The sequence below is a fragment of the Apiospora aurea genome (genome assembly GCF_038362705.1).
Source record: "Apiospora aurea strain CBS 24483 chromosome Unknown utg000006l_segment0_segment0, whole genome shotgun sequence".
Lineage (NCBI taxonomy): Eukaryota > Fungi > Ascomycota > Sordariomycetes > Amphisphaeriales > Apiosporaceae > Apiospora > Apiospora aurea.
The window spans coordinates 3,925,351-3,950,824 of record NW_027117393.1 but is presented as its reverse complement, the minus strand read 5'-3'; the positions used below and the strand labels follow the sequence as shown (position 1 = coordinate 3,950,824).

Here is a 25,474-nt window from a genome sequence, read left to right as displayed (position 1 = left end):
CGGTATTCGTATTAAAAGCTTTAATTATTATACTAATTACGGTAATTAATATATTTCGAAACGCTACGAAAAAAGCGAACGGGGCATTTTTTCGTGTCGTAAGAGTTCGAATAAAAGTTATAGGTATTATAAATAGCAGCGCACTAAGTAGTAATATAACCGTATTTTTAATATCGAAAATATTACTTAATTTTATAGTTTCTATTATAACGTTTAACGTTATAAGTTTCGTTAAATTATAAGTATCTTACGTAAATTAGTCGATTCGCGAACTTAAGGCGGCTAAATTTGACGACGATAAAGCTTATAAACTTAGTAGCCCCTTTCCTTATTAATTAACCTATATAAATAATTTTATCCAGCGGGAGAATCCCGGCGTTTAAAATCTATAGCTGTACGGCCATCTTAGAGGCCTTAAAAAGGTCGAAAGAAGCCGAGGGAATATTATAAATAACCACCTTATATATTAAAATAACCACGGCCGCTTTATTTCCCACGTATTTCTCCCATTAATCGGTATGCTTAATTAATAGCTTAGCTTAAGCCACGAAAGCAGTGTATACTTAGATATCCTCGAACTTAAAAAATACGGCGCTGTTCACTTAAATGCCGCTGTACGGTTTCAAAGGTGCCGGCCTTTTTAAGGGGCTATTAAAAGCTTTTATTATTTTAACGTTCTCCGAGTCCCTTAAAAATATAGGGGGTTTAATAGTTACACGAGTGATAGCGTTATTAATATAATTAATAAGGGCCCTAGGGTTTTTAATTAATATACCCTATAGCTAGGATTTAATAGCCTTCCCGTTATTTTTAAAGGATGCATAGAGCTTAATAATAATTCCCCTCTCGGTCGTTTTCGTAATATACTCTCGGTAAATAATACCCGTGGCCGAAACTTAAGTACGGACCGTTTTAATAGCCGGAGAAGGCTTTACCCCTCGGGCCACCGCCGCTTATATACGGTTACCCTATACCGGGTTACCCTATAGGTTACTCTATAGGTTACCCGGTAACGGGTTACCCTGTGATTAATTTAAAACCGTCGTGGCGGTAATCTCGACGGCTTTCGTAAAGTTCGCGATTTATTTAGTTTAGTATTTTTAAGCGGCGACGATCTCGTTTAAATAAGTTTCTTAAGCTTAAACCTCGAACTCGCGAGAAAACTTTTCTAGAAACGCTTAAATAAAGGCGAAAAAAAGCTGTAAACGGTTTAACGGTACGTTTACGGGGTTATCGCCTTATTACCGGCCCTTAATAGCTTATTATAAAGTAGTAAACTTTCTTATAAAAGTATAAGTATATACCGATATATTATCTACGGTTTTACTTAAGTTCGGCTACTATTAAGGCTTTTTAAAGGCTATAATAAGCCGCGAAAAGCGCTAAAAACGGACTTTCGATTATTAATAGCTGCGCCGGCGCCGCACCGAGCCTAACGTAGGCTCGGAGCGTAGCGAGAAGTTAAATAGCTTAATAACCGAATTTATAGGCTCGTAAAGGCCGGAATGAAAGAGTTATTTTTAAAAATTTTATTCTGATTTTAGTTATTATTTTTCGTTATCGTTAATACGGGCGAAAAAGGCGGCGATACGCTTTCGAGCGAAATTAAAGGCTATATATTAAGTAACGAAGCTATGGTCGCGGGGTAGTAAACGAAGTTAAACGAAAGTTTTAATAGTTATAAGCTCGTTAATAGTTTAAAGAAACGTTAGCGAAACTACGTAATATAAGAGGAGAATCTTTAAATTTACGGCGTTAAAGGCGTTAAGTTAAAAGCGTTTACGTAAAATATCCTCGCGGGCGAGGTATTTTTAACGGTAATCGACTAGGCTTTTTTATTTAGGATAAATTCGTTAAGTATTCGCGGTAGCTATAAAAAAAAATAGCCGAGAGTTTTTATTTACCTTAACGGTCTTCTTCGAGCCGTTAATATTAAATTCGGCTTTATAAGCCTCGATTATACGGGTAAAAATAATAACGAAACGGTAAAAAATACTGCCTGTTTCGCGGCGAAGGGTTAAAAGGAAAACGTATTTATTGGCGTTATTTACTTTTTAAAAATACTCGGCTAGGCTTAAAAAGATAGTGCTAACAATATTAAAGTCGCTTATAAGAGCGCCGGGAACTTATTATAAAGTATTAACGAAACATTATTAATATCGAAGAAACTGCGCGTATTTACGGTTTTATAAATTTTATTATTATTAATATAGCCGAGCTTCGAATATATTTAGCTATACGATAAAAAACGCGGGTTATTAAAAACGTAGCTAAACTTCGGTAACTCGCCTTTAAAAGGTTTATAGTTAACCGTTTAAAACGAGACGTATAAATAGTAGGCCTAATCGGCCGCGGTAGTAATAAAAACGCCGTTATAACTGTTTAATAAATTAATTTAATAGCGAATAATAATTATAATAAGTAAAAAGGTATTAAAAGGGTTATAATAAAGTAACGGGCGCGAAAATATTAAAATACGAAAAAAAACCGTAGTATTAATAATTATAAAAAAGAGTTATAATCGGCGTTATAAAAAAGATATCGAGCGTAGGTTTGGTAACCTTATAGATTTATTTATATTTTAAAGGGCACCTTAAATATAAGCGCCTCGACACCCGCGCCCCTTACTTACCTCTCACCCACCTTTCACCTTTACCTTACTACTCTATAACTTACCACGGAACTCTTTATTAATTAAGCTCCCGTTGGGATAAGCGAACCGCGCAAGCAAAACCGCCTACGCAGTCGAGACGCCTACTTAAAAGGGGAATAATTATAATAGGAATAAAAGGAACGGGGCGCTTACGTACCGGTTCCGGCTTTACTCCGCCGCCCTATATATATAAAAACCTAGGCCCCTTAGAAATATAAAAGGATAAGCGTTAACTTTATCCTTTCACTACCCCTACCCATTATTACCACTTAGATTCGTGCACCTTTTATAGAGGTATCCCTCGAATATTTAAATTAATTATATATTTACGAAGTACCTCTTTTTTAATTAAATTTATTTTACGTTATTTCGGTCGGATTTCGCGTTTTAAAGTTCGGCCGTAAATTCGATAACGTAAAATTAATTCGAGTATATTATAAACTTTTACTATTACTCTTTAACTTATTTAATTCGGTCCGTTTCGCATCGCTTAAATTATTAAAACTATCCGATCTTTTTAAGATTAATTAAGCATTATAATTATAAAAGTATTACGCGTTAAAGTTTAATTATATTAAAATTAAATTAAAGTGCGTCGCTAAGTAATATACGTCGCGTAATGGTAAACCACGTTATAGAAGCTTATGTTTATGTGACTTTATTTCGTGGGGCTAATAAATAATAACTGGCTGGTAAGAGGGTAGACGGTAATCCTGGAGGCAAAGGTAAAATACTTCTACTCCATCTTCCCCTAAACACGGAAAGCTGCAGTGAATAATGTGTCACAAACGCACTGCATCATCTTGGCCTTTCCCACCACGCACGCCATCACTACCTTGAGATTTTCTCTTTCAATGGTTCCACACTCGAGTTTTATTAATTTTTGGTCACAAGGGAAAGGTTACGGGAAATCTAGGTGGCAGTCTAGAGACGAGAATCTCGGCCATAATGCCGGCATGATACTGGTGAGAGGGAACTCGTTGACCGGGTCTTGACTAAGATGGCTTCTTGGATGTGTTCTTTTGTCACGAACCTCGTCGGGGCGTCGAGAAGAGGCAAACGCTGGTTGTAACAAATCATAGAGTGAGTTACCGGAGGAAACTCAATTGGTAGCTGGGAAGGCGGCGAGAGTCTCAAGAGCGTGGTTCAGGGCAGGGACCTTGGTCCGGCTATGATATATATAAATGCGCGGAGGGTAAAGGGGAGGAAGGACTACGACTCCCAGGCTTGGCCAGGCAGCCCGACCCCTGGCGGGGCAATATGACAGCCATGATGAACTGTATCGCTTCGTTGGCGCCAGCCCACCCGACCTCCGGTACGTACAAGCACGACGTTTTATTACAGTACGAGAAGATGTCAAGATAAAACATTTGGAATCAACAACAATGTCCTCTCCGCTGGCGAAGCGTGCAAAGGGGGGCGTCGAATTTCCTGCAAGAAAACCCTATGGAGTCCAATACTTTTATCTCAGCAAATAGTAGTGGAGTGCATACCCGTAGCCATGCTTTTTCCTTTATTAATCCCCTCCGCGACAAATGTCATCACGGATGCTCCTGTTTCCCGAGGCTTATTCGCGCCATCATCTATTGGTTAGGTTCATATTATTGTGCAAACGCCCCTTTGCCAAAGTTCCCGCAACGCCTGCCTCCCGGAGAAATCCTTCCCCCCCAAACCTTCCCCTTTCTTTTCTTTCTCTTGGTTATGCTGGAAGATACGGCGGCCCCAACGCTTCCTGCAACTCCCTGTAATCATACCGACGCAAGCCGCTGACATCCGGTATTGGGCTTGTCACAGGCGCGGCGACAAACGACTCCCCCGTGACCAGCGTCCCGAATTCGTCCTCGGTGACGAGCCGGAACCGCACGCTGGCCAGCTCCGACTTGACGATGCTGCCCCGGTACCAGTCGGTCCAGATCTTCTGCAGCACGTTTTCGGGCTCTTCTGGTTCTTCCTCCTCGTGCCCCTCTGAGCCCTCAGGGTGCGTCTGGCCATTCTCGCTCTGGCGTTGTTGCCGTTCCTGTTTGCGCTGGGATTCTGGCATGTGGCCATGGTCCCGCTGGCTGTCCCATGCGCCCCGGTGGCCCTGGACCAGTGGTTCGGTCCCGCCGAGGAGAGCGTGTGTCCATTCGTCGTTGGGCGTGACGCATACGAAAAGGCGCGGTTCTTCCTGTTGCTGCTTTTCTTTCCCAGCGCCGCTTGGAGAAGAAGGAGAGCGAGCACCGGTGCCATTTTCTCCACTCCTGCCACTAATGCTACTGCTGCCGTTGCCGTGGCCGTGGGTAGCCGTCGGCGTTGATGGTGATGCCCGCGGCCCCATATGGCACCGGGGGAACCGGTCCACGACGTGGAACAGCGTGCCGAAGATCTGCTGGGGGCCCGTCTCGCCGTACTTGAGGGCGGAGAAGGCGAGGGCGGCGCAGCGGACGCGGGCCGTGTCCTCCTTGCGCAGGAAGTAGATCATGGGCGTGGCCAGGCCGACATCGTCGTAGGGCTCGAGCTCGCCGACGAGGTAGAGGGCGTCGCGCTCGAAATTGAAGTAGACGTGCGGCTCCGTCCAGTCCGGCGGCTCGTCGTCACTTGACGACGCCGCTGCCCCTCCTCGTGACGATCCCGGCCGCGTGTTGAGGTGGGTTCGCCGGACCCGGCCCCGGTCCGCCGCCCAGAACTGGGGCACCTTCCAGCTGAAGGCTAGCGAGTAGTGCTTCTCGAGGGCCCGGGTCCGGGACTCGTGGGTCGCGTGCAGCAGCGGGGGTATGAAGTGGCCGGCGCGGCGCGAGGTTAGCTCTTTGACGTGGTACTGGCCCGTGGCGTCCTGCGCATCTTCTGCCTCGGGGTCTAGGCCATCGTAGAGGCAGGAGGCCAGGACGATGCGGGGGACGGAGGCGGCCAGGTCCCAGATCTTGAGCCGGAGCTCGGGTGGGAGCGAGGAGAACAGAGTGAAAGAGGAGGAGGACGGATTATCATCGCCCTTGGTAGGCGAGGCAGCAGCAGTGCTGCCGTCGCTCAAGACTTGAAAGTGGAGGCGAAACCTGCACATGGTCATGTTTGCAAGTGTGACCAGGCAGATGCGCGAATAGTTCTCATGTGTGTAGGTGCGCGTGAGCGACCGACCCAACCAGACCCAACCCTGTGTGTGGTGTTTGCGATAAGAATAGGACGGGATGCAAGTTGTATTGAGTCTTGGGAGAACCCCTGCCAGCTGTGCATATATGCAGATCGATGCACTTCCGAAAGCGGGACGATGTGGGATGCGTGATGCGGTCTTTTCCCCGGTGTTACACACGCCCACTACTCTGCCAGCTTCTCGTCAAGGATGGAGGGAACGATGGATCAGATACTCAGGTAGTAACGAGAGCGACGAATAAACATACGACTTATTCACTTCACCTACCACATCACCTCTCGCGCGCGATGGATAGGAAGAGAGATGCATAGGATGGGTGACGGATGGGTTTCGTTTCACATCTGATTGGCGCTGGTCAGCGAGGCCAACAAGCTGACGTCGAAACTCAGCTTGGGTCAAGTGGGGTCCCGAATTCCCGAGATAGGCAGGACGCTACCCTACAAGTCCAAGTCTGGCCGGCATCGATTTATTACAATAGGGTATCACAAGCACATCCAGTGTAGCTATTTTATAGTTTATGTGCGAGGAACGAACCATTGCACAGACTTCGTGATTACCTAGTCAAGTTCTAGGCAGCCGAAGGTCGAGGTTGAATTCCTCCTCTTGTTACCAATCCAACCAAGTCCGTCATTGAGGTCGAGATGATGTAGTCGCTCAGTCATCGTCCTCGTCTTGCTCGAGCACGGTTTGGGCGATGCCTGGCAGTAGAGTCAGTAAGAGAAATATGGAGACTTATTAGAAAAAGCACGATCAAGATCGCGTTGGCCACTTGGGGTGATGCGTCGTCCGCTAGTCTCTTCGTCAGTCTCCACGACGCCGAGTTTTTCGAGGGACTGCAAAGCGCGCCTGAAAAGAGCCACCATTAGATCATCCGTCATAGGTACTCTTGTGAGCCCTTACACCACCAGCCAAGCCGCGCAACGGCCAGCATTCTGGATAATTCTTACCTCGACGTCGGGAACAGAAGTTGCGGACATGCTGCCGGTTATGGAAGAATCGGTTAATTAAGTGGTAGCTTAGGTAAAGATAAGAAAGGATAGGTTAAAAGCCGAAGATTTAATAAAAATTAAGATATAAGACGGCTAAATAAAGGTTAACGTGGTTTACCACTAAGTTAATTATATTACTTCGCCGGTTATTAGTTTAATTAATATTCTTTATTAAACTTTAATACGTTTTATTTTTATAATTATAATATTTAATTTTTTATTAATAAATAAGCTTGAATTAATAATTTAAATAATATAAAACCTTATAAAACTTATTAATTAAAAGGTTATTATAAAAGCTTTCGGCGTTTTATAATCGATAATTAATAATTAATTAAACGGCCGAATTTTATAACGCGAAATTTAATATTTATAATGAAAATTAACGTTAATTAAAAAAAAGTACTTCGAAATTATATAATTAATTTAAATACCCGAGAAATATTTCTTAATATTATTAATGTAAAAAATATAATTAATTTTTTTATCGCGTTACGTAATAATAAGCGCGTTAATAAATACTAAGTTAACTATTTTATTAATTATAACCCAGATTTTAAAACTTAAATAAACCATTAATATAATTATTAAAAAGGTTTTTTATAAAAATCTAAGTATTATTTCCGGTTAATTCGCGTTAATCGCGAATATTAAAATTAAATATAATATCGTAAATAAAAATATATAAAATTTTAATAAAACCGGTTTTATAATAAATATAATTAAATTAATATTCGTTATAATACGCCTCGATTAATATAAAAAGTAAAATTTATAATAAGGGTAAAGGGAACGGGGTGCTTACGCACCGGTTCCGGCTTTATTTAATCGCCGTATATATATATAAACTTAAGGCCCCTTAGAAATATTATAAGATAAGCATTACCTTTATTTTTTTATTACCCTTTATTTACCGTTATTATTTAAACTCGTATAACGTGGTTTACCACTACGCGACGTATATTACTTAGCGACGTACCTTTTTTACTTCTCGACCTTTTTATATAAATTAATTTAATTACAACGCTTAAAATTAATTAAAACTACTCGTTATCCGATTCTTCGCTTAATTTTATATCTTTTTTACATATTCGCGTATTATAACCTATTTCGCCGTAAATACTATAGCGCCTTTTACCGGTCGCCCTCCGCTTCGACGAACCCTTATTTTTATTTTTATTAGGCGTTAAACGCTTCTTTTTTTACCTTTTCGTCCTGTAGTTACTGAGATTTCTTAATAGTAAAGGCGTTTTTAAATTAAATTCGCGACTTTTTAACTCTCCGGCGTTTAAAAAGTGTTAAATTAGCCTCTTTTAATATATATATTTTATCGCGCATAAAGGTTATTTTATAAATTATTTTAATTATACCCTTCGTTATTTAGTTTACCGCATTTAAAATCGGCGTCGAAGAGCTTCTTTAATAAATAAACACCTTTTTTTAATATAAATAAAATGCTTAGTTATTTATTAAGGGTTAAACGGCGTTTAAGGGTCGTAGGTACTAGCCGTCCCTAAACGGGATAGGTTAAATATAGGCGTCCGGAAACGCATATTCAGCTTATTAATTACCTCGTTAAAATTATAAGGTATTAAACTAAATACGTTAAATCTAGATTTAATATTAACTTCCGTAAAAATAGTAAAATACGCGGTTTTAAAAGCGATAAAAAACTTAAGCTTAATAATATAGTTTATAAAAACCTTAATAAATAACTCGATTTTTTCGAATAAGTACGCTTTAAAAGCAAATAAAATATTATATTAAAAAGTTAAAGTAAATGCGATAAATAAAGAGGTATATTAATAATAATAATATCGTTATTTTAGTAATATACCTCGAATTCGGCCGAAATATAACTCTCGTAGCCGTTAAAAATTAAGAGGCGGTAACGATTTTTTATTTGCGATTTAATATATTTATCGAAATACTTAATCTAGTTTAAACTTATTTCGTTATTAATTTAATTATTAAAAATCGGCTTAATTATTTAATCGCTTAATAAATCGGTTTCGCGGGATTAATTCGCAAAGTAATATTAACTTTAAACGATTAAAAACAACGGAATATATTAACCCTACGAATTAATATATTTAATCGCCGTTACTTATTCCCAATTACTAAGCTAAACCGATTTCACCTTTCTACGCCGCTCGGCGCGTATTACGACGAGTATTAACTTAATTATACTTATTATAAAGCCGATTTTATCGAAATTCTAAATATTTTTATCGATAATCCCGTATTTTACCTTTATATTTACGACTAGCGTAAACTAAGTAGAAATAACTTTAAAATCTTTATAAAAAACCCTTTAATAATCGTACCGACGACTTATTTTAATTTTTAAATCCGGGTTATAATTAATAAAGCGCTTAACTTAATATTTATTAATATAATCGCTGCCACGTAACGCGATAAAGAGATTAATTATATTTTTTATATTAACGAGATTAGGAGGTATCCTTTAAATATTTAAATTAATTATATACTTACGAAGTACCTCTTTTTAATTAAATTTATTTTATATTATTTCGATCGAATTTTACGTTTTAAAGTTTAACCGTAAATTCGATAACGTAAAGTTAATTTAAGTATATTATAAGCTTTTATTATTACTCTTTAGCTTATTTAATTCGATTTATTTTATATCGCTTAAATTATTAAAACTATTTAATCTTTTTAAGATTAATTAAGCATTATAATTATAACGTAGTTTACCACTACGCGACGCATATCACTTAGCGACGCACCTTAATTTAATTCTAATACAATTAAACTTTAACGCGTAATACCTCTATAACTATAATGCCTAATTAATCCTAAAAAGATCGGATAGTTTTAGCAATTTAAGCAACACGAAACGGACCGAATTAAATAAACTAAAGAGTAATAGTAAAAGCTTATAATATACCCGAATTAATTTTACGCTATCGAATCTACGGCTAAACTTTAAAACGCGAAATCCGATCGAAACGACGTAAAATAAATCTAATTAAAAAAAAGGTACTTCGTAAACATATAATTAATTTAAATATTCGAGGAATACCTCCCGATCTCGCTAATATAAAAAATATAATTAATTTTTTTACCGCGTTGCGCGGCGGCGACCGCGTCGATAAGTATTAAATTAAGCGTTTTATCGACCGTAATCCGGATTTAAAAACTAAAATAAATCGTCGGTACGATTACTAAAAAGCTTTTTACGAAAATTCTAAAGTTATTTTTACCTGGTTTACGCTGGTCGCGAATATAAAAGCGAAATACGGGATTATTAACGAAAATATTTAGAATTTCGACGAAACCGGCTTTATAATAAATATAATTGGGTTAATACTCGTTATAATACGCGCCGAGCGGCGTAAAAAAGCGAAATCGGTTTAGCTTAGTAATTGGGAATAAGTAACGGCGATTAAATATATTAATTCGTAGGGTTAATATATTCCGTTGTTTTTAATCGTTTAAAGTTAATATTACTTTGCGAATTAATCCCGCGAAACCGATTTATTAAGCGATTAAATAATTAAGCCGATTTTTAATAATTAAATTAATAACGAAATAAGTTTAAACTAGATTAAGTATTTCGATAAATATATTAAATCGCAAATAAAAAATCGTTACCGCCTCTTAATTTTTAACGGCTACGAGAGTTATATTTCGGCCGAATTCGAGGTATATTACTAAAATAACGATATTATTATTATTAATATACCTCTTTATTTATCGCATTTACTTTAACTTTTTAATATAATATTTTATTTGCTTTTAAAGCGTACTTATTCGAAAAAATCGAGTTATTTATTAAGGTTTTTATAAACTATATTATTAAGCTTAAGTTTTTTATCGCTTTTAAAACCGCGTATTTTACTATTTTTACGGAAGTTAATATTAAATCTAGATTTAACGTATTTAGTTTAATACCTTATAATTTTAACGAGGTAATTAATAAGCTGAATATGCGTTTCCGGACGCCTATATTTAACCTATCCCGTTTAGGGACGGCTAGTACCTACGACCCTTAAACGCCGTTTAACCCTTAATAAATAACTAAGCATTTTATTTATATTAAAAAAAAGGTGTTTATTTATTAAAGAAGCTCTTCGACGCCGATTTTAAATGCGGTAAACTAAATAACGAAGGGTATAATTAAAATAATTTATAAAATAACCTTTATGCGCGATAAAATATATATATTAAAAGAGGCTAATTTAACACTTTTTAAACGCCGGAGAGTTAAAAAGTCGCGAATTTAATTTAAAAAACGCCTTTACTATTAAGAAATCTCAGTAACTACAGGACGAAAAGGTAAAAAAGAAGCGTTTAACGCCTAATAAAAATAAAAATAAGGGTTCGTCGAAGCGGAGGGCGACCGGTAAAAGGCGCTATAGTATTTACGGCGAAATAGGTTATAATACGCGAATATGTAAAAAAAGATATAAAATTAAGCGAAGAATCGGATAACGAGTAGTTTTAATTAATTTTAAGCGTTGTAATTAAATTAATTTATATAAAAAGGTCGAGAAGTAAAAAAGGTGCGTCGCTAAGTGATATGCGTCGCGTAATAGTAAACCACGTTATACGTAATAAGATATATATATTAAAAAAGGCTAATTTAATACTTTTTAAACACCGGAAAGTTAAAAAATCGCGAGTTTAATTTAAAGGAGCCCTTACTATTAAAGAATTTTAATAGCTATAAAACGAAAAGGTAAAAAAAGAAACGTTTAGCGCCCAATAAAAATAAAAATAAGGGTTCGTCGAAACGAAGAGCGATTAATAAAAGGCGCTATAATATTTACGGCGAAATAGGTTATAATATACGAATATATAAAAAAGATATAAAATTAAGCGAAGAATTAAATAGCGAATAATTTTAATTAATTTTAAACGTTATAATTAAATTAATTTATATAAAAAAATCGAGAAGTAAAAAAGTACGTCGCTAAGTAATATACGTCGCGTAGTGGTAAACCACGTTAAAAGTATTATACATTAAAGTTTAATTATATTAAAATTAAATTAAAGTACGTCGCTAAGTAATATACGTTATATAGTGGTAAACCACGTTACTTATAATATAAAAGTAATTAATAAATTAAAATATTATATAAATCGGCGGTAGCTATAAATAATAAAGTTAAGCTTATATTTTAATTTTAACCGTTTTCTTATTTTCGAAACCCGCCTCTTAACTGTCGGTTTCTAATCTGCTCCATGATCCTTTTCTCGAAATGCAGCATTATATGTAGGTTCAGAAGCCTGTTTGTCCTTTAATATATTCCCATGCCCTTTTGTCACATCCGGTTCAGTTTTGCGGTACGCAACACCGAACACAGGATCAGCTTTTTTCTGTATTCTGTTGTCGCGCCTGTTGTCGTGCTCCATGTCACTCCTCCTTTTGCGATAAGTGGCATCAAGTTCTGGGACAGCAGTCCGCTTCTCTTGAAGGTCTCTCCTAGCTGTTATGTCCCACTGTCGCTTTTCCTCTTCATAAGCGGCAGCAATTGCAGAGTAAGAGAGCAGTTGGCTCGTCTGGTCCACCAGACTCCAAGGATCTGACGTTTGTTGTGTGCTCCCACTGTCGCTTATGCATTTGTTCCCATCACGTGCGTCTTTGTTCACCGAGGCGTGTTCCCCGCGTTTCGAGGTTATCACAGTACCTGGTTGAATAGGTTCTGAGCTCCGAAGGCGACTCATGTTCGTCGCGCCGGGTGGGACTTGGTCCTTCTTCTGTCTGGCCTTGTATCGCTTCTTGGCTGGCTTCAATTGTTCGAGCGGTCCGGAGAGATTTTCTGACAGGTTTGACATGAGTTGCTCAGCAAGTGCGCCTTGTTCTTTCTCCCAACATGCCAGCCATTGGCGATAGGATTGTTGTCCTGGCAGCACTAACAATGAAGGTGCATTAATGATTAAGGGTTCATTAGCCCAAGCCCCCAACTGCTTGAGGTCACGAGTTTCGGGGGATTTCACAGACTCGAGTAAAATCTTCGTCATCTTACTGGTCAATTCCACATCAATGTTTGACGAGTGTTGGCCCATCGCCATGTCATCGTCTGGGAAAGCCGATGAATACATTAGACCAAGTGACATGGGCATTCGGGGCAGACATTGACGGAAGATGGTTATCAGAGTGATGCAACTGGAGGGCGGTAGAAGCGTGTCGGCCTTTCCAGTCGACCACACCAGGTCGCGTATCTTTTGGAGATCAAGCTCCAGGGCCATCTTATTGTCAAGAAAGTCCCAGAAGCTAATCTCAGTGACGAGACCACGGAGAATTGAGAATTCTGTGTCGATGGTATAGACCTTTGGGCGGTAGCCTGTCTCATCTGTCCAATCAGGGTCCTGAAGATGCCGCAGCAACATGAGGAATCTCAAGAACTTGGTATCTAACGGCGAACCACCGGTAGAAGACATATTTATAGTTTTCAATCGTTTCGGGCGGTTGTTGCCCGAGCGTGCCGAATCCGCGATGCGTCTTTCTATCCGTAGCTGATGTCCCGGAACTCGGACCAGGTGTTTTAAACACATTGGTGAGTATGACCAAACGGACAACTTGCAGTCCTTACATCTGCAAAGGGCTGTCGCATTTGGTACCTCAAAATGGGAAGGTCGAGCCAGTCCACGTCTATCCAGGAATCGATAAATTCCGAAGTGGTGAGAGCAAGCGCGGCAACGTGAACGCACTCTTGCTGTGGCACGACCCAATACTGTCTTCCCTAACAGCAAAGGCGCCAAATCAAACCAGATTACTGTAGCGCTTGGTAGGGGCAAAACTCCCGGACGCTACCATTCACCACATGAAACGGCCCTATGCACTTTCTACCAAGGAGTCTGGCATTGATGATTGCAGCTGGGTTTTGATCTAGATTTAAGGTTAACATTGTTGTTCAATTCAAGGGCGAGACCTCATGACACTTACCAATGAACATTTCATTCTGTTGTTTGACCAATACTTTAAGACCCTGGGGTAATAGTTGATTGCTCAACTCAAGTTAGCTTAATTTAATCAGTATAAGAAATATTACTAACATCGAATATTTGGCAGCCGGGGTAGAGGTTGGTGGCTTGGAATCAAGTACAGCCTTCGTAATTTGTATCTGCGAGGTTTTGACCTTTTCCAGGCTCGGATAGTAGGTAACGCACGAGCCCTTAGCCGACGGTATCGGCCACTTGAATCCCTTAATGACTACCCGTTTCTCGAATTTCGGACCCCCGATATATTTTAATTTTAATGCAATCAGTTCGGGGTATCATTTTGCTTCATTGCCATCTAGAACCTCTAGGGTCTCGTCTGTCACGCCGCACCTTCAGAAACATGGGGCAAGCGCCCTGCGGCGGCGGTCGCCCTTTGATGCCGCCCAGCAGCCAGTCTGCGAGGTGGACAACCTTGGCGCCAACACCCTTCTCCCACTCACTATTTTGGTCGACGTGTTCGATCGTGTGGCTGATTATCCGTCCTTCCGATTCGAATTCGAAGATGAAGAGCCCCGTAAACTCTTTCTTGGAACCGGGGCTCAGGGTGCCCCTTAAGGCGTGGTCGAGGTTGTGCTCTCCTCTCTGGGCCAAACTACCTGTATTGGACCCGTTGTTCTTGTTGTTATCCGCCGTCCTCCACTTGACCACCAGCTGCTCATCGTATGCGCCGGTCCTCCTAGGGGAATAGTATAGTGGTTGCATCGTCATGCGCTCGGATAGTATTTCCAGCTTGAGGTTCCCGATGATCGGCACGCGGTTCCAGGCGATCGGCGAAGTCCACAGAGCTGCTATGTAACCAACTCTTCCGGAGACGGCCGGCAGGTATGGGTGCGTCGAGGGGAATAGGTGGAGAGAGATGTTGGGGGCGAGGATCTCCTGAGGGAGTGGCGACTGCAGCAGCGAAGGGAGCCGGTCATGCAGAACCCGTAGAGCTGCGATGATGCATCGTTAGCCGTCCATTCGAAGCAACAACTGTCGCTAGAATAATATGAGTCTTGACTGTCTTAGGGAGGACGTACTCCTTCCGAGCTTCACCCTGCGTTCATCCTCTGGTTTCCCTCCGTTTGCGCTGAAACGGGCAGTGACTGCTGAATCGAACCATATGGGCGACGGATCGTGATGCGATGGTGGTGGGGCAAACGGCGCAGGTACGGTGGCCAGAGGCTGGGCAGGTTTCGAGAGCGCCAGCGGCACCGGAGCTGTCACGGAGGAGCCGGCGACATGAGAAGAAGAAGCAGGATGCTGCAGAGGCACCGCTGGTCTGAGCAGGTGTTTGGCGCCCGAGGCAGAGCTGCTCAGAATTTGGGGCGGCGTCCGAAAGAAGCCACGGGGGAGAGACATGGGATCTGAGCCTCGAAGGCGCAATCGTGGGCGATAACTGGCATTAATTCGGTTCGGTGGTAGTATAGTCAAGAATGCGCCGTGTCATCCGGCAAGCAGCAGAGGTAATCAGTCAGTCAGTCAGTCTTCTAACATGTAGGTATATGTGTAGGTCGGTCAAATTCAGTTCTCAAAAAGGAGCCCTAAGGAAGTTGAGCATGATGTAAGTGAAGCTTCTCGGTTATTCTGGGCGGGCAGTCCATGTTGCATGCCTGTTTCTCTCTTTTTTGACTTCCCGCCACCGGGAAGGTTACCAGCAGCTCCAAAAATTTGGGTAGCGCAATGGCATGACAGTCAAACGAACGGTCATCGAATCAATGGACCCACTCCACTCTCAAGGAATCCTCCGCGTGGGCGATCAACCGGGACTACGGGAAACATGGGGTTTGTTTAGAGGACTCTCTTTCTTCTAGAAACATACTGTAGGTTAGGTAGTAGAGGTCTGTCTGTCTTCGGCTGGAATATTTTATTGGACTATGTAAGGCTGTATGTGTCGGAGTTGACTGACAAGCAAGTATACCCAGAGCATTTGAAACCACCACCAAACGGAACATACGGTATTTGATCGGCGGCGGCAGCATAAAAGAGCATCGATCTTGGCTGACATAATACGAGGGCCGTCTCTTTGTTTGCAGGTGTCAGAAGGAAGGTTCCTTTGAGAGCATCAACGGACAGGCAGGGAGGGGAGTGCCTCGTCGTTAGAGACGTCCTACCAGGTCATGCTTGAATCTATCTATCTGGTACAGACGATCAATCTGCTCCGACGATGCCGCTTTGCATTCCCAGATTTGCCAACTATCAACCTTGAGCAAAGCTGACTCGAAACCAGCCGGTGATATTCAGCCACCTGACTGTGAACCTTGGGCAAACAAAGCTTATGACTTGACCCCCTTTTGCACCTCCTGATTGGGCGCACCAGTGACGGCGTCCGAGGGCCTTGTGACCCCCGTTGGCCGTATTTTTTGGATTTTTTAGGGAGGCGTGTTGGGCAGCTTCAAGGGCTAAAAGCTAAAGGGCTGATGACTTCAGGAGGCTTCTGGTTTGCTTTGGGTTGACTGCTCCCCAAGTCCCCAGTAAATCAAATCAAAGAGCCAGGACGACAGTGGAAGTGGAGACGACATTGGCCCACCATGCGTTGACCCTTTCTACTTGTAGCCTGCTAGCCTTTGAACTGTTAGACTGTCCTTGACACTCCCTGACGCATCAGCCTAGGCTGCTAGTTAGGCGTGTGCTGTTCAACCCGCTGCCTGTGCCTGTGCTTCCCTTACGCTGCGTGCGCCTGGGCTTGGTGCTTGCTTTGCTTGGTGCTTGGGTGTGCGTTGTCTCTGTCGGCCTCTGCGTCCATCTGCCATCTGGTGTCTCGCCCAAAAGTGTGTACCTACCACCGACCAGCCTACTGGCCTTGCACTGCTGATTTGATTGAAAGTCAGGCGCATGTCTCCTGCTTCCTTCTCTTTCTTGACCTGTCTGCCCACCTGCGTTCAATCCATACATCAAATCGCATCTCCATCGTCCTCTGGTTAAAATACAAAAAACAATACTTATATCGTTTGAAGATAAAGAGCCAGCCAGCCAGCCAGCCTGTTGCCTCCCGTCGTATTGGACGTCCCGAAAAGGCCCATTCATAAGCTGTCGTGCCTTGTCGACCCCCCGTAAACTCATTAACGTAAAGTTCCACAGCAACCGGGACCCCCTTTGACTTGCCGCTACCGCCTTCCTTTCCGTGTTTCGTTGGCTTATCATCCTCCGTTCCAACTTCAACACCAAACTTGCCAACCGCATCTAACCTCTGCATCCTTCGCATCCGCATCGTCACCCGTCAAGATGAATCCCGAGTAGTATGTCTTCCTGCGTTCTCTACGCCCATCCCCCTAGCATCTGCTAGACGCTGCCTGTGTCCATCGCCGACCTCATCGGCGACCGTCTAGAGCGAGCACTGACCGCGTACAGAGTTACCTCCTTCTTCTTTACCCCTCCGTTCGCTGCGCGCCCCTCGATTCCGGAATTCGGTAGAAGATGCGCTGCCTAAGGTATTTGGAAGTCACTCGAGCCTCACTCTTTTGTGTTGCTCGATCGACACCTGCTTCAAGGCCGTTGCAAAGCACAACCAAACCGCATTGCCGCAATACGCTGCATCATCACTTCCCCCAACCACAACAAACCACAACACCCCACAACACTGCTTCCATCCGCCATGGCTGCATCGAATGATCTGGTCGAGGACATGGATGATATCAAGGTTGAGGTCTTGGTCGACTCCCCCGACATCTTCGAGGATGCTGTCTGGGTCGGAGACGGCAAGACCCGCCTGGACGAGACTCCTGTCTTCCGTGCCAAGGATGAGGGAACGAACACTGACATAACCATCATGGTTGACAGATACGATTACCTGTTCAAGCTGTTGCTTATCGGCGACTCTGGCGTCGGAAAGTCTTGCTTGCTGCTGCGATTCGCGGACGACACTTACACCGAGTCCTACATCTCCACCATCGGTGTCGACTTCGTAAGGCGCCTTGTTTATTGTTTACTTGTTAGCAGGTGTCACTGACAACATAAACAGAAAATCCGCACCATCGAGCTCGACGGCAAGACTGTGAAGCTCCAGATTGTAAGTCCTACCTTGACGTTGCGCCCTGTCGTCGCTAAAGAGATCCCTCTTGCTGACATGTGATATCGTAGTGGGACACCGCTGGCCAGGAGCGTTTCCGCACCATCACTTCCTCGTACTACCGTGGCGCCCACGGTATCTGCGTCGTCTATGATGTGACCGATATGGATTCCTTCAACAACGTCAAGCAGTGGCTGCAGGAGATCGACCGCTATGCCACCGAGGGTGTCAACAAGCTTCTCGTCGGTAACAAGAGCGATATGTCCGACAAGAAGGTCGTCGAGTACACCGTCGCCAAGGTACGGCACAGCATGACATCTGGCGGGGAATTTAAGCTACATCTTACTGACAACTTGTGTAGGAGTTCGCCGACAGCCTGGGCATCCCCTTCCTGGAGACCTCGGCCAAGAACGCCTCCAACGTCGAGCAGGCTTTCTTGACCATGGCCCGCCAGATCAAGGAGCGCATGGGTACCCAAGCCACGACCAACACCAAGCCCGGCGTCCAGGTCGGCCCCGGCCACAGCGTCTCTTCGTCGTCCAGCGGCGGCTGCTGCTAAGAGAGGCACGATTCTTCTTCACGATACCCGATCACGTCCGCTTTCTACGTCCACTTTGCGTCTTGATTTTTCCTGGAGTAAACTGGTAATTGCAGGCATTGCGAAGGATTGACTCGATGGTTGGCAAACTGGAGGGCAGATATGGTTTTCCACTTTTCGCCTTTGATGCGAAATAGACGAATTTTCCCTACGACAGGATCCTCATGAGTTATAGCAAATCTGACTCTGCCGACTTGGCCAAGTTTCTCACCAGTGTTACACGAATTGGGAAATGTGAAGAACGAGATGAATGAGCATGGGCGATTGCGTGAGAGCAGAGCACGTACGGGTGTGGCGCATGGCATTTGATTGAGAGATTGGTTTGTTCGACTAAACTTGGCCCAAATATTTTTGGTGTCCCTTTTTCCCTGGCAACTTTGCATAAAGGAAGGGGCAAGTTCGAGGGTGAGATCTCCCTCGTCTTGTAGCTTTCTTTGCGTGTATGTATGAATTGCAGCAGGCGTGAGGAGTGAGATCGGCCAGGAATGACAGGCACAATTAGGGCAGACAATAGCAAATTCTCACTCGTTTATCACCACCATGACTACTCTTTACGGCCTGCCTTCTAACCAGAATGGATTCATGATTTTGATAAACATGGAGTTACCAAGCGAAACCTAGGAGACATTGACCATGCCCTTCTTGGGGAAATGGTAGAGTGCCGCAGGTGGAGGACTTACAACCTACCCCTTCCTTGATCATTGGAGGTTTTTCCCTGTCCATGATAGCTCGCCATCTTTCCATCGAGCTGAGTGGATGGCTTTCTACCTATGGATGCTGAGTTGCTAGGGTTACTTATTGTTGGCAATTATTGTCCCCCGCCTGTTGTTCGGCCCCTCCTGTATCTGATACGTCTGTCCAGCATTCTGCCAACGAGCCGGGCCTCTTTCTCGGGTTGCCAAGTCCGTAGATAGGATTGCGTGTGTATCCAGAGTTGCCAACTGATCTATCATTATGGGGCTGGATAGGAATGGTTTGAAACTGCTGGACATGTATTGTTTCTGCCTGTCTTCAATATAATGTGCAACTGCGATGGTTACCAGGTGTGGTTTCTTGATATGTCAACTTTAGTTAGGATGGGACGTATTGATACCAACATCGAGAATCGATAATGAATAGGCATGTAGCATTTTGCAGGCCCATCTTAAGGATGGTGCTCGCTCAAGGCAGACTGGTCCAGTGTCATCTAGATGCGTATGTAACGCATTCTTCATGGCCTTGACTTCCGATGGCAAGACAGGCACGCCTACGTCATAGCAGGGATCCTGCCTATATCTACCTACTCTATAAGCGGCTTGCCTTAAAGCATCTCCAGACAGCACCCCGGACTCGTGTGCCTCCCTGGATCGGCTGGACGGTCGTATCTGCGGCACTCTGCTAGTTTCACCATCTTTGCTCTTTCCCGTGAGCATAGGCTAATGAATACCATCTCCCGAAGCCGAACCGGGGTCGGGATTTGCTGCCATTCCGTCGCCGGCGGCCCTATGCTGGACTGGCCTTTTCTCGGGATTTCCCCAAACATCAAGCAAAGTTTGCCGACGATAGTTGTCTATGCGATTTGTTATGTGTTTCTTCTGCATATCTTGCAGTCAGTCCAACTTACGACTGAACAGACTATGGCATTTCTCCGCATAAGCCAGGAGTTCTCTTCTTGCCGTCTCAGTATTCGGAGTTCTGTTCCAATTCAGCATGACCAGCATGCATGGTCTCTGCCAAGCTGCCATGTGACTGCTGGGCAGCTGGGCATCTTCTTCAGAGTAAGCTGCAGTCGTCATAGTGAGACTGGAGGCTGGACCTTGCCCACGTCTCTTCCACTGCCTTGGGAACGGGGCAGCCGTCTTATCTTGCCGTGTTTCTGATTTCGAGGCCGAGCGAGCTGCTTCACCCGTCGATGTGATTTGAGTCCATCGCAGCAACCAAAACAAATGCGGACATGGCGAGGTTGTGTATGACAAATCTCAGCAGATTCTATTGCAAGCGAAGTGTACCTGCTTTTGATCTTTCGAAGAGGCGGAGATGTTGTGCTGGGTGGGCTCAAGATGCTTTGGGCGAGTTCACATGCCACTTTCCCGGGGTACGTCAAGGGGCTCTCTCCACATCAACTCGGAGAAGAAGTGCCCAGGTAAGCAGGATGCAATGCAACACTACTTGACGAGCATATATGATACCTACTAATATACCTACCGCAATAAGTCGAGATTAAGAAACGCCGTGCACCGTGCATGCAGTTGGAAGCACCCCGCAATCACCATGTCGTTGGCTCTGGCTTGGCAAGGAGCAAAGAACCCAGAACCCCAATTATCTTCAGACCCTGCCTAAGTATGTAGAGATGGCCATCCCGACAGCCGGTCATCCGGCCCCACCTCGTTGTTCTTTCCTTCTACTGCTACCTGCTGCTACTGCTACTGCTACTGCTACGTACTTGGTTATCTGCCAGCGTACGTCAAGCGTCGAGTACATCTCCTACCTACCTATCTTGGGTACCAACAGTACATACCTACTTAAAGGAACGTTTATCTACCAGCTTACCTCCCGTCCGTCAGCAGGTACGCCACGAAAACTCTCTTTGTTTCACTCGAATCTGACCGGCTAGCAAAGAGGCTTGCTCAACCTCGCAATATATACTGTTTGTAGAGACTTCGAAAGTCCTGCGAACGACGCCTCTCTTTGCGCGTGTGATTTGATTTCTTCTGCCTAGTTCGTCCTAAGTTTCCATACTAACACCCATCCGAACCCACAAAGATCGAGAAGTCGAGAGGCCCCGTCACCTTCCTCCCCTCGCGCTCTCCGAACCAGGGCAGCGTGCTGCGTGCCTCGTTTTGGGTGGATCATTTGATTTGGGGATAGGCGCCTGGCCGCTCCAGGCGAAAGAAACCCTTTGCCCCGACGTCCAACCAGAGCTCCTCCACTGGTCCGAAGTCCCAAGCCTGCCTCGGATCGCCCACACCACAAGCAAGCAACACGCCCATCATTGCTGTCGCCCGTTACTCGCTGCAAACAAGACGACCGATTGCCACTCTCCCCATGGGGTGTGCTTGTGCATTGTGACTGGGTTACTTATCTCCTCCATATTCATACCTCCAACGCACATCAGAAGCCAAGCCAGGTGGGTCGCCCCCAAAACCCGCATATCAGATCCCCCAAGCCCCCCTTGTCGCTGGTACCGATGACACTGCCCAGTCCGACACTTTGCAAAGACCACATGCAACCTGCGTCATGTCATGGCCATCGACAAGTGCTTTTGCCCATCGCAGCGACATGAAATCGCTAATATTCCCCCAGGTGAAGCCCCGGGCAATTGTGTGTGCTCGGTTTCTCGGAAATAAACCTCCATCTTCACTTTCGAACTGCTTGCTTGTGTGATCTTTGCCCGACAACATAGGCCCGGTTCGTACGTATACGTGTGTTTGTGTGTGTGTGTGTGTGTGTGTGTGTACGTGCTTGTGTTAGTGAGCACCTGCAGCCTCTTGGGATTTCGCGATAAAACAACGAAGATCGATTGGATTGGCCCTGCCACTCGAGGTGCGTTACCTAAGTATACTTTCACCTCCACAGATCTCTCTCCTGGATCCTCTACCCAGTCCCGGTTTCAGTCCCGACAAATCGGTCGGTCTGCTTGGGCGACGCATCCATAATATGCGTCGTCGGGTCTGCGGATGACATCGGGCCCCAGTCCACTGACTCGGAGCCAATCATGTCCTGCCCTCGCAACGTTCCCTTGCCAAGTGGTGACCGTCCCTATTGGGACGACCCCCCCCCAATCGCACATGCTTTCTTTCTGCATTGCTGCTTTCTCATGCGCGCTGTTTACAAGCCGAGACCTCCCCAGGCACAAGGCCCACTCTCCCTCTCCCTTTCTTGTCTTTCTATATATCTATACCTTGAAATCCTATCTCCCCTCGCCCTCGGACACTTCATCCCCGTTTCAACCCTCTACCGGCCAAGCGGCTTTGCACTTACACTACCTACACATACTATACCACCTATGCCGAAGCCACAGTTGGCACAACTATAGTGGGATGCCACCTTATTGCCTTCAAGACTGTCATTACTTTTACCGAACAGCCCTACGCGGCTTGAATATAAGCACCTCCGTCTCTCCCTTGTATGCCTAAGTCGACAACACCAACTGATACGATGCCTACTCAAGTCCGCATATTTTCTATGCCCAAGTCTCTGGGCGAAACGTTAGCAGGAAGCGGCTCTGCATCTGTACCGCGTTCAATCCCAGACCTACCAGAGATTTCATCCACAGCACATGAACAGTCGACTCAGACGACGCTTCCTCGTTCTAGTAAAAGCGAGATGCCTCAGAGTCAAGGCATAACATTTGCTGCCCAGGATGACTTACCCAAACTCCCCATCCCTAGCTTGGAGCACACTGCCGAGAAGTACCTTACCGCTCTCAGGCCGCTCCAAGGCCCAAGGGAACATGCCGAGACGAGGCAGGCCGTTCAAGAGTTTCTGAAGACAGACGGACCGGAACTCCAGGAGAAGCTTCAGCAGTACGCGGTGGGGAAAACGAGTTATATCGAACAATTCTGTGAGCCTCAGCCAGAATATCTATATGCCCCTGAAGAACGATGGACTAAACTATGGTCTAGGGTACGACTCGTACTTGAATTTTGATAACCCGGTCGTCCTCAACCTCAACCCCTTCTTCTTACTCGAGGATGACCCGACTCCGGCCAGGAACAACCAAGTCACTCGTGCCGCCTCTCTGGTGGTATCATCACTCGAGTTCGTTCGAGCTGTACGCCGGGAGGAGCTCCCTCCCGACACCGTCAAGGGCAAGCCCCTGGATATGTACCAATACTCTCGGCTATTCGGAACTGCCCGGGTGCCAACTGTCAATGGATGCCAGATCGAACAAGACCCTGACTCGAGGCATATCGTGGTCTTGTGCCATGGGCAGTTTTACTGGTTTGATGTTTTCGACGATAACTCTGATCTGATCATGGGAGAGAAGGACCTTTCTATCAACCTCCAGACGATCATAGACGATGCCGCGCAGACACCCATCCAAGAGGCGGCAAAGAGCGCCTTGGGAATCCTCAGTACCGAGAACAGGAAAACATGGTCGGGACTGAGAGACGTGCTGTTGAAGGAGGAAGGGTCGAACAACGCAGATTCTCTCGGAATTGTGGACTCGGCACTTTTCATTCTGTGTCTCGACTACACAGAACCGGACACAGCTGCGAAGCTCTGCCAGAACATGCTTTGCGGCACGAACGAAGTGGAGAGAGGGATCCAGGTTGGCACATGCATCAACCGTTGGTACGACAAGCTACAGATCATTGTCTGCAAAAACGGCAGTGCTGGCATAAATTTTGAGCATACAGGCGTGGACGGTCACACTGTGCTCAGGTTTGCCAGTGACGTGTACACCGACACAATCCTCAGGTTTGCCAGGACAATCAGCGGAAAAGCCCCCAGTCTGTGGAAGACGACGAGCCCGGACCCCTGGAAGCGTGACCCTGACAGTTTTGGCGACGTTAACACCACCCCGCACAAACTCGAATGGGACATGCTGCCAGAGTTGAGCATAGCCGTTCGGTTTGCGGAAACTAGATTGGCTGATCTGATCGGACAGAATGAATTCGCCTGCTTGGACTTTGGTGGCTACGGCAAGAACTTTATCACCTCGATGGGGTTTTCGCCCGATGCCTTTGTCCAGATGGCCTTTCAGGCCGCTTACTACGGTCTGTATGGTCGCATCGAATGCACATATGAGCCGGCTATGACCAAGGTCTTCCTACACGGGCGGACCGAGGCTATCCGATCTGTGTCGGAAGAGTCGGTCAACTTTGTGCAGACTTTCTGGGGAGACAATCCCCCCGAACAGAAGGTAGACGCACTGCGAAAGGCGTGTGAGAGGCATGTTGCCAGTACCAGGGAATGTGCCAAGGCGGAGGGTTGCGATCGCCATCTGTACGCGCTGTTCTGCGTGTGGCAGAAGTATGTAGACGAGCAGCAGCCTCCCCTTAGCACTGGTTACACCAGCCCATCAGACACCGGCTCGGAAGTGGACATGAGTTCCCCAGTGGGAAGTCCAGGGAGAGACTCTTCTGTCATATCACAGGATGGTGAGATCAGGACCCGGGGAAGAGGTGATAGCACTGGCAGCTCGCGCTCACGGTATCATCCAGTACCTTCGATCTTCTCAGATCCCGGTTGGGATAAGCTGAATAACACGATCCTCTCGACGTCTAACTGCGGCAACCCCTCGCTCCGTCACTTCGGCTTCGGCCCGACCTCGGGCGATGGCTTTGGCATCGGCTACATCATCAAGGACGACGTCCTTTCCATTTGCGTCTCGAGCAAACACCGACAGACAAAACGCTTCATCGACACGTTCGAGAGCTATCTCCTCGAAATTCGCCGCATCTTGCGCATCACCAACCGCCGCGCCACCTCCTCCAAGCAAACTCGCGCTCGCGAGATCGACCCGACCAAACCCGCCAAGGGCGTGAAGGGCTTCAGGGCCCGCGGTCGCCTGATCACGGGCCACGAGGCTATCCGGAGGGAGCTCAACATGAGCGGCACGCGGTCGCCTACCGAAGATAGCATGGCTCCGAGCAGCGAGGACGACGAGCTCGGTGGATGTAAGTTTTCCAGTCTTATAATTGCGCTGTCTCCTGGTCTTGGTTACTGGTGATTCCTTTTTTAAAATGAATGCGTATACTAACTGGGTTTTCTAAGATGGTTTCTTCGATGCCGGTATGCTCTTGCAAGCTCTCAAGGCACGCGGCGAGGCTATGGATGGAGGCGAAGCGAAAGCTTCTGAGAAGGCGCGCCGTAGAGATGTTGGCAAGAAGTTGAGGTTGGTGGAGTACTGATCAGCCCGAGAAGGGGAAGAGGGCGAAAGTAGGATGTAACCCTTTTCAGGGGCTCGGACTCTTGGTGGAACTTTTGATGGGACAGAAGTCGCGTGCGACCTCGATACGTGGGCAAGCATGATGGTATCTCTTGATGTTATTTATCTAAGGACAGTAGCGAGCGTTGCAGGCTTTAGTGATTCCCTGTTACAAGTTTTGAATTCCCAGGTCTTCTCATAAGCTCACGCAACCCCAACGTATTATTTACTTATACATACTGAAGACCGATCTCGTGGTCATGTGTGAAAATATTATTAAAAAGACATTAC

General features: G+C 45.2%; 6 protein-coding genes across 6 annotated transcripts; 2 read left to right on the top strand and 4 right to left on the bottom strand.

Moving 5' to 3' along the window:
- Window positions 1-4,352: 4,352 nt before the first annotated feature.
- On the bottom strand, window positions 4,353-5,696 carry PG986_009809 (uncharacterized protein; the record flags this gene model as incomplete). Its single annotated transcript, XM_066846031.1, has 1 exon — window positions 4,353-5,696. The coding sequence occupies one exon, from the start codon at window positions 5,694-5,696 to the stop codon at window positions 4,353-4,355; it is 1,344 nt and encodes a 447-aa protein (XP_066698429.1).
- A 6,340-nt stretch (window positions 5,697-12,036) lies between these two features.
- PG986_009808 (uncharacterized protein) lies at window positions 12,037-13,180 on the bottom strand (the record flags this gene model as incomplete). Its single annotated transcript, XM_066846030.1, has 2 exons — window positions 12,037-12,054; window positions 12,101-13,180. The coding sequence occupies 2 exons, from the start codon at window positions 13,178-13,180 to the stop codon at window positions 12,037-12,039; spliced, it is 1,098 nt and encodes a 365-aa protein (XP_066698428.1).
- An 846-nt stretch (window positions 13,181-14,026) lies between these two features.
- On the bottom strand, window positions 14,027-15,082 carry PG986_009807 (uncharacterized protein; the record flags this gene model as incomplete). The annotated part of the gene is made up of 2 exons (XM_066846029.1): window positions 14,027-14,673; window positions 14,761-15,082. 2 exons carry the CDS (start codon window positions 15,080-15,082, stop codon window positions 14,027-14,029), a joined length of 969 nt encoding a protein of 322 aa, XP_066698427.1.
- Window positions 15,083-17,315: 2,233 nt separating this feature from the next.
- PG986_009806 (uncharacterized protein) lies at window positions 17,316-18,288 on the top strand (the record flags this gene model as incomplete). The annotated part of the gene is made up of 4 exons (XM_066846028.1): window positions 17,316-17,624; window positions 17,682-17,729; window positions 17,801-18,028; window positions 18,091-18,288. 4 exons carry the CDS (start codon window positions 17,316-17,318, stop codon window positions 18,286-18,288), a joined length of 783 nt encoding a protein of 260 aa, XP_066698426.1.
- Window positions 18,289-19,742: 1,454 nt separating this feature from the next.
- On the bottom strand, window positions 19,743-20,102 carry PG986_009805 (uncharacterized protein; the record flags this gene model as incomplete). The annotated part of the gene is made up of 2 exons (XM_066846027.1): window positions 19,743-19,876; window positions 19,931-20,102. The coding sequence occupies 2 exons, from the start codon at window positions 20,100-20,102 to the stop codon at window positions 19,743-19,745; spliced, it is 306 nt and encodes a 101-aa protein (XP_066698425.1).
- A 2,362-nt stretch (window positions 20,103-22,464) lies between these two features.
- Window positions 22,465-25,166, top strand: PG986_009804 (choline/Carnitine O-acyltransferase; the record flags this gene model as incomplete). The annotated part of the gene is made up of 3 exons (XM_066846026.1): window positions 22,465-22,870; window positions 22,932-24,932; window positions 25,030-25,166. The coding sequence occupies 3 exons, from the start codon at window positions 22,465-22,467 to the stop codon at window positions 25,164-25,166; spliced, it is 2,544 nt and encodes an 847-aa protein (XP_066698424.1).
- Window positions 25,167-25,474: the final 308 nt, after the last annotated feature.